The sequence below is a fragment of the Pseudochaenichthys georgianus genome, chromosome 10 (assembly GCF_902827115.2).
Source record: "Pseudochaenichthys georgianus chromosome 10, fPseGeo1.2, whole genome shotgun sequence".
NCBI lineage: Eukaryota > Metazoa > Chordata > Actinopteri > Perciformes > Channichthyidae > Pseudochaenichthys > Pseudochaenichthys georgianus.
This window is the reverse complement of record NC_047512.1, coordinates 22,585,944-22,601,193: the sequence shown is the minus strand read 5'-3', so window position 1 is coordinate 22,601,193 and position 15,250 is coordinate 22,585,944. Positions and strand designations below refer to the sequence as shown.

Below are 15,250 nucleotides of genomic sequence, written 5' to 3'. Positions count from 1 at the left end.
GAGGTGGGTGGACTTTTTTTTTTTTAATGTTGTCAGTGGAAGAAGAAGTGCTTCACTTTCTCCTGAAAAACTGTGAATTAAATAATATACCTACGTAAATAACCTTGATGTATTTTCAAGATGGAGCTTTCAGTTCTGATAATGATGCTGGATAGTTCAATGAATAATAGTTCTAATGCATGATATTGTTATTTTTATATTTTGTGAGTAAAATCTGAATCTGCAACATTACTACCATTATCATGTAAACTATTACTACAATGTTTACCCTGATGTAGAACTATACAGTAAGTTGAGCAGTTGAATTGCATACTTTGAAGTGTTTAATGGGCTTTTTGTCATGGTTATAAGTTATTTTGGGGTACAATAATAACAAGTCAACTTTTTTAGTCGATTCCTCTATTTGTGTTATGCAGTCAGGGGGATTTAAATTCTGTATTCACCATCCCAGAAAATATATACATTATGTATACAAACCTATACATATACACACATTAAGAGGTAGAAATAAAAAATAGACAGTAAATGTTCAAAAAGAGTGTAGTCTAATGGGCTAGACTGCTAAACGGATGAATTGAACAATAGTATAAAATATTTCAACATTACAAATACAGTAGTGCAAAACTGTCTGGTGCTGGAGCTGTGTGTACATAATTTAATAGAAAATCATATTTTAACACATTAAACTTAAAGCCCAGGCCAAGATGCCCCCTTGGCAGTGAAGATAAATGCAGTGTTCAGTGTTTCACTTGTGGGTGCAGTACCTCTCTCTGCCAGCTGGGCCCGCTAGATGTCGCTGCAGCATCTGAAGGTCTGTAAAGAAAGACAGCGAAGAAGAGCTTCATCAAAAAAAAACATCTTCCAACATGAGAGAAGAAGAGGCCAACCTAACCGGCGTTTAACTGTTCTACCTGCAAGCTATTGACCTGGAAATAAATACAATGTGGAGATTAAACAAAGTCCACCACAAAGCTGGTCGACCAGGAGACAGCGTGGAGGAGCTGAAGTTAAAGAGGCGAGAACACGAGAAGGGTGAGTGCTAATGACAAGAAGTGTGATGTGTTTTACTTTAGTCTGTCATTAACCAGCCAACACACGTTTAATAACTTTCCAATAGACAGGTTATGAAACAACAATAACATTGACCAATCAAGACATCAAGTATAAAAGAGGCTTCAATAGTTTATAAGAACAAAAATAGCAATATGGAAAAATGTGTGTTCTTTTTTATCTAAACTAACTTTATTTCACAGTATAAACGTTTAATTATTAACGATGTAACTAAGATACCTAAAATCTGATTGGGGAGAAGTACTCAGATCTTGTACTTCAGTAAAAGTAGAAGTACCAGAGTGTAGTAATACTATGTTACAAGTAAAAGTCCTGCAATCAAAATGTTACTCAAGTAAAAGTAGAAATGTACTAGCACCAAAATATACGTTTTCAATTACTGATTTATGTTTTTATCCTACTGGTCAAGGTGCAGCTGGTTTTAATTACTTTGTATGCAGGGTAGTACATATTTTTAAGGGTAGTTTATGTTTCACATTATTTATCCAAATCTGCAAAGTAACTAAAAGTTGTAAAAGTACAATATTTACCTCTGAATTTTAGTGAGGCAGAAGTACAAAGTAGCATAACATTTAAATACTCAAGTAAAGTACAATTCCCTCAAAATTATAGTACAGTACTTGAGTAACTGTACTTAGTAACTTTACACCACTGCCTAAAATGCTCTTGTTTTTGAAAGCCCTACCAGCATACAGTCCTCTGTCTCATTGCACATGACAACCAGCTGCAGTGGAAAGTCATTTACATTCAATCACAAAATTACATTTTGACATATATTTGCTTGCGTATCTACGGTCTCTGCTACTGTATACTTCTACTGTACTACATCTCAAAGGCAGATCATATTTTCTTTACTCCTCTACATTCATTTGATCATGTATATGATATATATATATATGTATATTTTTAGGCCAATACTTTTGTACCTTTACTTTATTACAATATCAAAATATTTCTTCCACCTCTCCATCTAGCTATCTTAGCTGAATATTTACCTTTCAAGTTTTTAACGTAATAAACAGAAGGCATTTTTCCAAGTTCCTGTAGAGTTGGTCGGATATAATGATGTCAATCAACAGACATCAACTCAGTGCCTACTCTATTCAGTGCAGAAATATAGTCCATGTTTAATGTAATCATAGCTTTTTGGTATCACATTGGTAACTTAATCATTATTAACTGGAGGCCAACTAGCTTGGGCTAATTGATTTAAGTTTTTATTTGATAGCCTTCCAGACAAAAAGACAACATTATTCTTGATATAGTAATAAATAGGGAACAATAATCCAAGTCGATTTTTAGTAATTCCTTCAGCAATTGTGACCGTCTTATAGTCAATCTCCTCATCGCAGAGCAGTCTCTGAATTTGACAGTTGTATGGCTTCAAGGGCATCTTTAGGCTAAAACGCTTAAACATGATTGGCTTCTCTCAGCTGAAGCAGGCAGATGGTGATTATATTTGTCTATGTTGAATGCTGCAGCGCTGAGACAAGCGCGCAGAGACAGACAGCTTGTGAGTAAGAGACTCCTCCTGAATGACGATGAGGACCAGTCAGAGGTCACCATGGATACCAACTCAGGAGAACAAGTGAGAACGACAATGTGATAGATAATGCTCTGGTAAATCAAGTAACACTCCCCATCTCACCATGCTCCTCTTTTCCCTCAGGATGTGGTCGCTGTTCTTCAGAAACTTCACCACAGCGGGCCGGAGAGGGACACACACCTGAAAGCTTTGAGTAAAGCTCTGCGGGACCCGTCAGCACAACTCACCTTCATCAAGTACAGCTTTAACTGTTATCGTCACATCCATGGTGGATTATGAGATATGAGCCCCTTGTCACAGCCATATAAAAGCTCCCCCTCCCCCCCCCCCCATCTTTCCTACATAGGTCCAAGTCTCTCCTCCTCTTTTACTGTGGTTTTTTGTCTCTTTGTAGTCTTTTTTTGTAAGGCTGCACTGCCCCCTGAACGTCAATAATGACCACTCAGTTGACCTTAAATTTGATTTGGGCATCTGTTTTTTTAGAGAAATGCTCATTAATAATGTTGTCGTTTTTTGTAAATTGTGTGATCTAGTAAAACATTTGATCATAAATGTTTGGTTTCAGGCTAAACAGTTGAATAATTATGGCAGGGCCAAATTGACACATTGTCCATCTGGGCCTGTGGTAAGTAATGCATCCATGGTCACATCATATGGGTTTAACATTTTCTGTGTCCTCCCTGCAGGCAGGAAAATAGTATGCATCTTCTGGTTGGTCTCCTCACCGGCTCTGATGCTACGTGCCGTCTGCAGGCGGTTCGATGCCTGCATGAGCTGTCTCACTCCCCCCACACCAGCGTGGCTTCAGCCTGTCTACCTGCCTCCCCCTACCTACTCACCTACCTCTCCGGACAGAGCACCAAGTTCACTGTCAGTACTCCTTCATACCGGGTAGTGTGTAATTTAAATTGATCCATCTTGTTATATGTGACATTTTTGAATTTCCATGTGTGTGTTCATGCAGGAACTCTGTCTCTACACGCTTGGTAATTTATGCCCGGATAGTATTGTGAAAGAGAAGCTCCTGGCACAGGGGATCGTGCCAGCCCTGGCTAGCTGTTTAGAGGTAAACGTATTACTTCAACACTCTAAACACAGCGTTAACGTATTAATAAATCTTTGTAAACAAAATGTAAAAAATGTTTGCAAAGAAACTAAATCCAATTCTTATCTCTCATAGTTCTGAACATGTGTCACACATAGGGTTGGGAACCGATACTCGGTTCCAGATGAGAACCGATAAGAAAATGCCGGGTACCTACCCATACGAAATACACAATTTCGGTTCTGCTTAACGGTTCCTAAACGCGGTAGACCCTGTATTCCACCCGGTCCGTCTGCTCCGCTGTGACCCGGTGGAATACAGGGGCGGCCATCTGTGTGTTCTGGAGAATCACAGAACGGCCGGTCGTCAGCGGGCCGTAGACAGTTCACAAGCTCAGTCACTTCATAACACCAAAGATGGGTCGCGGTAAACGCTCTAAAGTGAGGCTCCACTACACTACAAAATAAAAAGACAACGCACAGTGTAATGCCTGTTAATAGCTTGCCACAGGCATAGCTCAGTTAAAATAAAGCACAGCTATTGTGCAATACATTTGTATTGCATGTATATTTTTTATTTGTAAAAATTTCAGTTAAAGCTTAAAAGAATAAAGATATTTTTCTTATCTAAACGTTTGACCCCTTTCTTTTACAATTTTGGAATCGAAACGGGGAATCGATAAGAACCGGAATCGATAAGCAGAACCGGAATCGGAATCGATACATTTCAAACGATACCCATCCCTAGTCACACAGGGTTTAATGTAGTAATGTTCACCTGTCTATCTTGATGTTTCTATGTGTTCAGAACCAAAGACATAACCTGGCGGTAGTGGAAGCTGTTGGATTCACCCTTTCTCAGCTTCTCCAGGCCAACGATGCAGCAGAGAAAATAATCCCGTAATGACACCAGTTCACCTCTCCTGTCCTCTTCATTGCTGTTTCTTCAGATCGGGTCACTTTTAAGAGATTGCTCACATTTACTCCTGTTGTCTGATGTATTCCTGTTTTCCTCTGTGTCTGCAGGATGGTCCTGGCCTCCAGCTTACCTTCACACTTGTTATCAGTCCTGACTCCTGACCCGAAGTTTGGCCTGGGTCCTGCCATTGAGTGCGCTTGGTGCATACACTACCTAACATGCAGGTGAGAGAGAATTGTCAACAGTCTGTTACATTAACTCAGTTGTTATTATATGTAATTTATCATCATAACACTCAGGGCCGGCCCTGACCAATTTGCTGTCCTAGGCAAGATGTTATGACTCGTGCATGCATGCACGTGCACGGTTGTGGCATGACCACCAAAACAGAAAGATATGGACAAGATGTGTGCAAATGTATTTAGTATCCTATCCATTTGAACATGATTTAAGTGGGGGGTGGACCTAACAAATCACTCCCCTTTTAAACTGTATTCTTGTTTATTAATAACAACTTTTTTTTACTGTCGTATAGTATTTTATACCTGTTTTTCATCTATACTCTTTTTTTTTTTAAACTATAATGATCATATAAAGGTGTGCCTTTACCTCACTGAGCTGAGGTTATCAGAGCCGCTCAGTCTTTCAGGAGAGAGCTCTCTAAAGCTCTCCCCCCCGTGGCCGCTTACACAGCAAATTCCAATGTTAATAAAAGCACACAGAAGCTGTATACGTTTTTTGGGAGTTTGATTTATTTTAGATGAAAACAAATACAAAATTAAAACCAAAAATTGCACACTAAAACCATTATTTAAAAAAAACAACTATTTCACATAAACCTCTGGTTTTTACTGGGGCTGGGGCAGTTAAACTTGATTTTGTGGGGGGGCGCGCCATAGTTTATGGGCGCTGTACGCAATATAGGCGTAGTTCTGTTAGTATAAGATAATAAGATGTACTTTGTTGATCCAAAATCAGGAAATTGTGTTGTTATGACATTTAAAAAAAACTAACTTTTTATTTATTTATTTTTTCTCCCCGATTTTCGGTGCCGCTGATGGGTTGACCCATAGCATTCGCCTATACTGCCTATGCCAAGGGCCGGCCCTGATTACACTAATGATCTGTGTTTCTTCTGCCTTCATTTCACTCCAAAAGTATGAAGGACCACAGAGTGCTGCTGGCTCAGGGTGCCCTGTTGCAGTGCAGTTCCCTGTTAGTGTCACTAGGTGGTGCTGTGGCTGAAGGAAACAAAGAAGAAGGAATGGAGCTGGTAAGGAAATGAATGAATTGAATAAATATATAATTGTATTTGTTGCTTTTAAAGATTCTTGTTTGATTTTGTTCTGGTCAGATTTTCTCTCTTAAAGAAAATTTGCCACAATAAAAAGTACACTCAAAGATGAAGTATGCAACTGAAATGGAGATTCTCAATGTGTTCCTCCTCTGTAGTTAATCTGTCCTCTGCTGAGGTGCGTGGGGAACCTGCTCTCCTCCTGTCCACTGACGGACCTCAGCGCTCAAATGGGCGACGTTCGTATCGTGGTGGCTCTGTGTGCTCTGCTGCAGGCCTTCCTGCTCACCCAGCCAGCGCTAGCTAGAGAGAGTGCCTGGGTCCTCAACAACCTCACCGGTACGAACCTGATTTCTGATGAACCTCAAACACATACTTCTGCAATAATGATGCTGAATATGGCTTTTAAATTGGGATTTGTCTTTTATGTACTCTGTCTATTTGGCTCAGGGACAGCTAACGCTAGCAGACATGTTTCAGTCTGTAAGCACACAAAATAAATATTTCACACTTTATCATTGTTTTTGTGTCACCTAAATAGTTGTGATGGATAGATAGTTTGTTCCCATGCCTTTTCCTTCTTTCTGCTACAGCTCACTCCAGAGCTCTCTGCTCCGCCCTGCTGACTCTCAACTTGGTCCCTGGGCTGATCCAGCTGCTCCCGTTCTCTCAGGGCATCAACACCATGGTTAAGGCAACTTTTATTTTCCTTGCTTCATAGAAAATGTCACTGTCATTGTAGCACTCGAAGATGAACGATGTGTTTTTATCTGTGACGTTTTTTGTTCTTTGAGTTTTTTATGTCACACTCTCACTGGTCTGTGCGTTCTTGTTGTTTTCTTGTTAGATCCTGAGGGTTCTAGCAAATATTGCCCACAACAAAAAGGACTTCTGTGTCCATCTGGCCCATCGTGGATTGCTGTCTGCACTCTGTGCCACACTTAAAATGGCCGACCAAGAGATGGTGACCCTGAGTATGGATGTCATTTTCATGCTGGTAGTTAGCAGTCCACAGGTAAGTGAGTGAGCAGCCTGTGAAACAATGATCCTGCTCATTGGGGATAACTGATGACACGCTTTTAACAAGATACTTAAGTTCAAACAGCTTTTACCCAAAGTATTCCCTTTCTTTAGGTGGCAGAGGAGTTTGTGAAGCAAGGTGGGCTCTCACTGTTAGAAGCCACCCAGTACAACAGTGAAGGAGAGATCAGACAGAGAGCGACACATCTACTGGAGCACCACCTGCTGTCATAATCATCCTATTGCTCGGTAAAGACTAACATTTGTACTCAGTTCTTTTTTTAACTGACTGACATCATCTCTCGATCTGCAGGTAGATAACATCCCATGTTCACAATGTTTTATATTTGTCATTTTAATACAATTTGATCATGATATATTGGTATTTCAATATTTACTGTCTTAGTATTGTTATCAATGCAACTGTAGTGTATGTAAATGAAATATACCCTAAACTTTGTACCTCTAGTCTTTTTCTCTGTTGTTTATTGGGTAACCATCTCTTGAGAGGCTGAAAATGACTGATGTATGTTTGCTCTTCACAGTCTCTGATCAGAAATGTGAACACTTACTGTCTGCACACATGGCTTTATTTGGTTGACTGTAAATATTGAGACCAAGGGTGATGCAAAAGCACAATTTGTATTGGTTTTGTGACATAATGGATGTTATAAGTATCATGTATTTTGAGCTAATGATGCATTCTCATTACAATGCATGGCCATGAAATAAATAAAAAATATCAACTTTACTACCATTTTAAAGGTGGGGTAGGTAAGTTTGAGAAACCGGCTCGAGATACACTTTTTGTTATATTCCATGGAATGCTCTTAACATCCCGATAGCAATGAATATCTGAAGTGCTTTGACAAAAAAATCATAAAAAAAATTCATCTCTGGAAGCCGTAGTACTGTAAAGAGCACGACCAATCATTTTAGCCGACCCGGCTAAAGTAACTGGATGGCCTACCTGCCTGTCAGCCTTCCATCTGTGCACAAACTTATCTCGTGCCCTCATTGGTCATGTGCGCATTCGTGTGTGTTGGAGGAGGGGCTCTGTAAGGAAGTGGCAGATTTTTTCCGGTTGTGTATTTTCAAATTCTAGCGCACTCGAGCTGGTTTCTCCAAAATTACCTACCCCACCTTTTAAGTTATTTAAGAGTTAGATATTCTCTAGATAGTTTGTTTTGTTTTGTTTTGTTTACAAGGATATTGGGATGAAGGAAAGAGCTGCAATTAGTAGGTACCTTTTTCATACAAAACATGTTTTACATTTTAAACGGTCTCAGTGGGATGTCAATGCGGGGCTAACTGGGGCTATAGTCACACATCTGGGTAGCCCCGCCCCCGGTTAGCCCCGGCAGGTGTCATTTCATTAGGAATATATGAACAAATAAAATAAAAAAAGGAAAAAAACATTTCCTGACCTCTTAAGCCCCACGGACCCGCCGAAGGGGCCAAAACCACAACATCTGCAAGCAACAGTGTCTGAGGGCTTCTTAAGATTTAATAAACTGTGAATGTTTCATATCAATGTGTGTTTTTTACTATGTTCAATCTGAATTTTCTTTAAAATAAAAAACATCTATTGATTCTAACTTTTCTACATCCAACTCACAGCTTTATCATTACTTTTGAGAAAAGAGATTATTAATTTTCCCCTTTTAGAAGTGTAGTTATGGTCATTTGTTCTGGAAATGTCATTTTCGAGCCTGAGACCTGAAAAACAGGCTTGGGGCCTAAACAGGCTATCTCTGTTGTTTCCAGTGGCGTTTTCTCCCGGAGGCCAGGGAAAGCCAGGCTCCCCCAGTTTTTCAGACCGTCGTCTGTGCTGCCATCTCTCCCTTGTTGTCAGAGTATTTTACAAAGAGTAAAACAGCGCCCCTCTAAATATTACAGTCTATTTGGTGGATTTTTGGTGACACCTCTATGGGTGAAACACTATGTTGCACTCACTGGTGGTGCCCGATGTATAATGCCACGGTCCAGAGGAGGCCACAAGAAAGTGGCTTCCTTTGGTGAAAAATGTTTACGGAATTGACCAATCAGATGAGGGCCCTGTCTTGCCCTTGCCCCCCTTTGATAGGTTAGGGTTTTCTGGTACCTATCTTTCGTAGTGCATAACTTCCGCAGCTAGTTTGCGAGCTAAATATCTATTGATTCTAATGTTGTGGAGGACCTGGAGGCTGGTGGGAAATTATACGACATGATTATTGACCACAAGCCTTCCTCTACTAATAGGGAGAGTGAAATACACACCCACTTTTCTCTCTGACGCCAGGGGCGGACTGGCCATCTGGAGAATCTGGAGAACCACAGAACGGCCGGTGTAGGCATAGATATATATATAAACACTAGATGACTCACCCGCGCTGCTGGCCAATTGAGACCGACGTTGCCACTTGGCCGCCATCTTGCTACAGGGAGTTCTCTCATTCATAACATTATGGTTTACTATTTAAATAACCATAGCTTGCTCAATTTTCAACCAATTTTCAAACGGTTTGGTTTTTTATAAACATCAAAGATGTAGTTATGATACTGCATACTTATAATCATGGACTTTCATATGAAAATAACATTAATCAGATAGAGCAATAGCTATACACACACACACACAAGGTATTTATATTAAACATGAGACCGATTTTTATATATAAAATATATATAAAAATCGGTCTCATGTTACCACTCTGTAAGCCAAGAGTTGTTAATTGAGCAATGCCTTAGCTTTAAGAACAGGGACACAACTAATGACAATAGCATATGTTGGTATATTATTTAGATATTCACACCTTTATCAGAAGAACCAAACCAACATAAAATGTGGTCACAGACAGGCCAGTTCTGTCTAATTTATCACAATTATTTTTGACATGAGATCTTCATATCATCCTAGTTTTGTATTTAGTTTCTAGATTTGTAAACAAATCCAGAACCTTTGAAATATGTTATTGAAAAAAGACCAAGAATAATATAAACTGTACCATGTGTCCTTTTGTGTCCTTCTGTAGTCCATTTGTGGTTTGTCTTGTCTCACCCCGGCTGATATATCACAAAATCCACTGTTTAAATTGTTCCCTATATTGCCCCTATGCAATATAGGGAACAATTTAAACATAAACTATCCTATGTGTCCTTGGGTGTTATGAAAGGCGGCCCCCCAAAATAAATTTATTATTATTATTAAGAAGAACACATGGCACACCAACAATCAATCACCGTCCAGCCTCAGCTTTGGTATTCTTTCACAACCATGTTATGGGTTTATTAGACTGAGCAAACATAAACATATGTGTGGAACATAGTGCTGCGTCTCCTGTCCGGTCAAATTCCTCACTCCTGAAGTGCTCACTGCAGAGCAGTGTCCTGTCACAGGAAACAAAACCGTCCCTTCTTAGGGCGAGTTCCCACTGCCTCCTCCTCTCTTTGGTTTTGGGAAACCTTAAAAACATGAGAAAGGTAGCCAGATATATAAATTATTGTCAACATGTTCCTCCCTTCTTTCCTTTAACATTAAGGGTAGGACAAAAATACACACCGAAATTATGTGTGTGTATGTATGCATGTATGTATGTATAACCTACTTTAAGAATAAGACAACCACACTAAGAGTAATAAAAAAGGTGTCCAATAGAAACATTAAATAATTGTGTAAAGAAATGGTAACAACATATTCTAAAGAGGCTGGATCAACAACAATCTTGCAATACTATTATCTCACATAGCCCCACTGATCCTGTGTAGCAGGACTTGTAATGTACATACATCCACTAAGTAATTAACGATTATCCTAATTTTAGTCATAATATTGTCATATCTTACACGTGAAAGGTGATCCCACGGGTTCTTGTTTCCAGACTGCGGTGATTAGAGCATCCGTAGGCTGCACAAAAGTCCGGCATAGTCAGGTACTTCTGTAAACACAAAGCCAGCAAATTCCTGTATCATAATGCAAGATGTTTTTAACAAGCCAAACCACTTGGAAGAAATCATGTGTAACTTAAGTTGTGTTGAAAAGAAAGAGCAGTTCTGCCTCTCCCACTGGTGTAAAGTTGCTGGGTCAACTTTGTAATACTAGGTCTCACTGACAGCCTCTTGTTATTAGCCAGCTAATAAATACAACCACATACACAAAGAAAAGCTGCAATTTCAACATGTCCAAGCATCCTGTATCATAGCCATGCTAATCATGTTTATAATAAACCAAACCGTTTGTAAATCAGTCAAGATTTCAGTGAGTTAAGAGTATTTTTGTGCAGATCACTCACCTTACAACAGCTACCATAACGCGAATCCGGAGCGTCCACACTACAGCTCCAAAAATAGCTTGGAGCTGGGCGTGTCTGGAGCTTGGGGATTTTATTCGAGCAACGCGACCAACAACCAATCACATGAATCTCCCGCCCCCGACATACAAAGCAAAAACCCCCGGGGATTTTATGCGAGCAATATATATATAAACTCCCCAAACAGGCGAAAACCTACCAGTTTCCCCCACTGTCTCTGCCACCTCCCTCCATGCCTGGTTCCTCCGGTTTGTATCCCGGTAGGTGAAGAGGGTCTGGTCATACAAAACCGGGTGATTCGCTACGGCGATAGTTAGTTTCTCCTCCAACTTTTTTTAAAATATAGAAATGAACGGCGGGATATCTCTCCCAGCTTAGACGCGGTTTGAATGGCTACGGCCAGAGCTATTTAATAGAAGAGTTACGACACCGGAATTCCAAAAACGGTTATCGTCACGTGGTTCATGTAGACGAGGGATCGTTCCCCGGAAGTTCATGGCGGGCAATGTGAATGCATTGATAACAGGAGATAGAACTACGATTTTTGGTAATTATTAGTGAATAAAGGTTTTGATTTGCAATATTTATACAACAAATCGATATGTGTATGTATTTACATCAATATGTTTTCAAAAATAAAATCGAATTTGCTAATATTAAGTGATAATATTAGGATTAGTGTGAACAACTAGTTTACATGTTACTAACAGTGCCTTGGTTAAAGAGCCTGTTGCTGTTTATTTATAGCTTTGAATTCTTTCAAACCAATATTATCTTCTTAAACTTGTATGGTAGTCAGGAGGATCACTTTCTAATGTTTATTGATACATTTAGAGGGAGGGGATCTAAAGTAATGCTTTAAAATTCAGATTGGATTCATTTCTACCATTTTCTTAAATTAAGTTTCAGTAATCCCCTGGTAATTGAGGACACAAGTTATCTAAATGACTAATGTCGTCTTTATGGCTTTCAGAAAGGACAGGAGACCGACAGGATATGATGATGATGATGTTAAATGTGTTGTTTTAGGAACATCCATTGCAAATACATGGAATTCAATAAACATAGAAGAGCATATCATGCAGTTTGTCGGTGCCTTTTCCTCCGTGTTGTCCTGGTTTGCTGTGCTGCCTCCTAGTCGCCACCATGGTTTGCTGTGCTGCCTGGGGATGCTCAAATCGCTCAGAGAAAGGAGTACGAATGTACGGCTTCCCCACTGACACAGAGCGGAGGAAAAAATGGCTGGCTCAAGTCAGCAGGAGCAATTTCACGACCAACAGCAACAAAATATGTGATTTATATACAAACACTGCATTTGCACTTTTTCACAAAACGAAAACCACACCATTGGGAAAGCTTAATGTTTTGTTTAATACAAAAAAACAGGGAAAGGCTTGAAAAACACAGAGTTGAGACTCAGGGTGCAGGGTGAGGGTCTCAGTGCAGGTATTCAGGCTCCATTGAACCCCCCTCTGGTTCTTGTGCTGAAAGAGGGAGTAACAGACAGGAGAAAGGGTTATACACACCTATATAGCACACCTATTGCCTTGGGGAGATAACGTGTTTACTTATATAAAACAGTAGTATTAAACGTACTTTGTGTTTTCACTCTCACTTAAGTCCCTCTCCCTTTGCCATCAATCCAGAATCAGCTGGGCTGCAACATTATACAGACAGGTAATAATCAACAGAATCACAAAGACACAATATGGCTCTGCTAAAAACACTCACTCTTACACGCACCAAAGTTATATTTATCTAATATTTAACTCCCTCCACCCCCGCATACAATCCCGTTTAGAAGCCCCTCTTCTCTAATTCAACATGTTGGACGAAATGACATAGAGAGAACGGAATTTACAATTAAAAGGCTGTTCAACGTGTGTTGCTAACTTGCTTCGGTATGCTAGCTTAATCTGTTATCTGTAAACGTTCCCTAAATCTACTAATTTAGGGATAATCCACTGACATCCTTTAATACACATGTTCATTTGAATCAGATGTACTGATAATATCCGCAATATACATCTTTAAACTTCTTCTTACCTTTAAAAGTCCGTCACGAACAGTCTATTATGCAGAAACTCCACAGCTCTGCCAGCCTTGGCGCTAACTTCCGGGGAACGATTGAGAGGCTCCACGATCCGCCATTGCTGTAAAAAAGTGGTCCATTGGAGTGAACGGAGATGTCGTAACTCTTCTATTAAATGGCTCTGGCTACGGCTTCAGCTGTCAGATTTTGGGAAACGGGATTTGATTGGCTGGCACTGGCTACTCCGGCGTCTCAGGCGACAGAAGTTGAACATGTTCAACTTCTGTCGCCTGAGACGGACCGCTCTGCTACCCACAATTCAGTTCGCGAAAAAGCGCGGCTACGTGACGTCACCCCATTGAAAGTGAATTGGCAGATTGGAGCAGATTGGAGCTTTCGACGCTGTCTACGCTGTAGTGTAGACGGGCCGTAACTGTTAACTGTAGCAAGATGGCGGCCGGTCAGCTACGCTGGAAAATCTCCCATGAGCCATCTAGTGTTTATATATATCTATGCCTACACCGGTCGTCAAGGAGATGGGTCTGTCTGCAGACCGCAGCAAGGAGGCGTTTCCTATAGGGGCGTTTCCTATAGGGGCGTTTCCTAACTTTTTTTATCCAGCTGCTTTTATAAATCCTCGCAGAAGAAGTCTCTAGGCTTGTTTGAGACACATTGCGGCTCGCCTCGAAAGTAGACGAGAGTAGCCGATCGCAGCCGGGGGAGGTGTCAAAATGCTCGTCTTAAGCCGGACAGCTCGGACTCAGAGTCGGCTTGACTGGCTGGGTTTGCAATGGCGGAAATTGCGTTGGCGTTTTTCGTTGCAGATGAAGTGGATGCAATAGAAATCCCACATGTATTGTATGGAGAATGACATGATCTAAAGGGACTGTGATTGAGAGAAAATTAAATATTTGTTTACAATAAACATGAATATGTCATTTGTTTGATTTGCATTAAAAGACAATACCATTTTTGATTTAAATGATAGATTACCTTGTGCATTTGTTGCAGCCCTTGCTTGCTGCATAAGTGCAGCTGCTAAACTGTTATCTGAAAAATAATTTACATCATTTAAAATCATATCCAGATTGTTGGAATGCAATTTAGTTGTTTACTCACCATGTTGTAGTCTTTGGGAAATGTCTTGTGAGACTCTTACAGTGATGTCTCCCTGTCCATCACGCAGTGTAAGCACCACAAATTCCATTTTACCCACTGTAGACAAAGGTGATCACTATTGCTTTATATAGGTTTGTTAATTCAGTCATGATGAGGAACCACACCAGTGACTGGGTTCCATAATTAGAAATGCTCCTCCCTCTTAATGTTTGCAAAACTGATGGTGGACAGGTTGATCAGTCCCTTCAGATCCGCACACATGCAGCTTCATGAGCATGAATTGAACAGACCTGCTGCTGTGTTAATTCTTTAGCTGCCACTTTAAGCTTTATGATGTGTACAACATGGATGTAATTTGATTTAATCTTGCCATTTTAAATGATGTATTCAATAAATAAGGTTAAACCAAATCATCACATTACAACAGATTTTATTTTAATGATTTGGTTTAACTTAAAGATAAACTTTATTGTTATTGCACATATTACAGGTACTGAGACAACGACATGCAGTTTAGCTTCTAACCAGGTGCAACAAGCAGCGAAGTGGAAAGTAATGTACACAATCTACAGAATAACATATAGAATGAATTGAATGATGAATACACAGTGGGGTATGAATACACTAGATATCAGCCTGTGAGCAGTATGAACAGTGTGTATGAATATGCTAAGATATATAAAGTATGAAAACGGTAAGCAGTATAGTATAAAATATATAGATATTAATTTCATGATGATAAACATTGTGGAACAATGATGAAAAATGGGAATGGATGTGGCGACGTAAAACTGACACAAAACAACAACAAACTTTTGCCAGCCAATTGGAGAGTTTCATCAGCAGCACGTGGTAAAAACCACCAATGAGCGCTCAGCTCGAGATACCAGCGAGCCGTTTCCCATCAAGCATTTTG

General features: G+C 40.0%; 1 protein-coding gene and 2 long non-coding RNA genes across 3 annotated transcripts; 1 reads left to right on the top strand and 2 right to left on the bottom strand.

The window, feature by feature from the left end:
- The first annotated feature begins 853 nt into the window (after positions 1–853).
- Positions 854–8,492, top strand: tmco6 (transmembrane and coiled-coil domains 6). The gene is made up of 12 exons (XM_034093056.2): positions 854–1,032; positions 2,553–2,659; positions 2,741–2,853; positions 3,304–3,487; positions 3,582–3,683; positions 4,470–4,561; positions 4,688–4,804; positions 5,739–5,853; positions 6,033–6,213; positions 6,468–6,562; positions 6,722–6,889; positions 7,009–8,492. Exons 1-12 carry the CDS (start codon positions 942–944, stop codon positions 7,126–7,128), a joined length of 1,485 nt encoding a protein of 494 aa, XP_033948947.1. The 5' UTR covers positions 854–941; the 3' UTR covers positions 7,129–8,492.
- Positions 8,493–10,152: 1,660 nt separating this feature from the next.
- LOC139434597 (uncharacterized) lies at positions 10,153–11,207 on the bottom strand. Its single transcript, XR_011643920.1, has 3 exons — positions 11,166–11,207; positions 10,720–10,811; positions 10,153–10,338 (listed from the first exon to the last, which is right to left on the bottom strand). It is a non-coding gene; the product is annotated as an uncharacterized lncRNA (long non-coding RNA).
- Positions 11,208–12,535: 1,328 nt separating this feature from the next.
- Positions 12,536–12,867, bottom strand: LOC139434596 (uncharacterized). The gene is made up of 2 exons (XR_011643919.1): positions 12,780–12,867; positions 12,536–12,667 (listed from the first exon to the last, which is right to left on the bottom strand). It is a non-coding gene; the product is annotated as an uncharacterized lncRNA (long non-coding RNA).
- Positions 12,868–15,250: the final 2,383 nt, after the last annotated feature.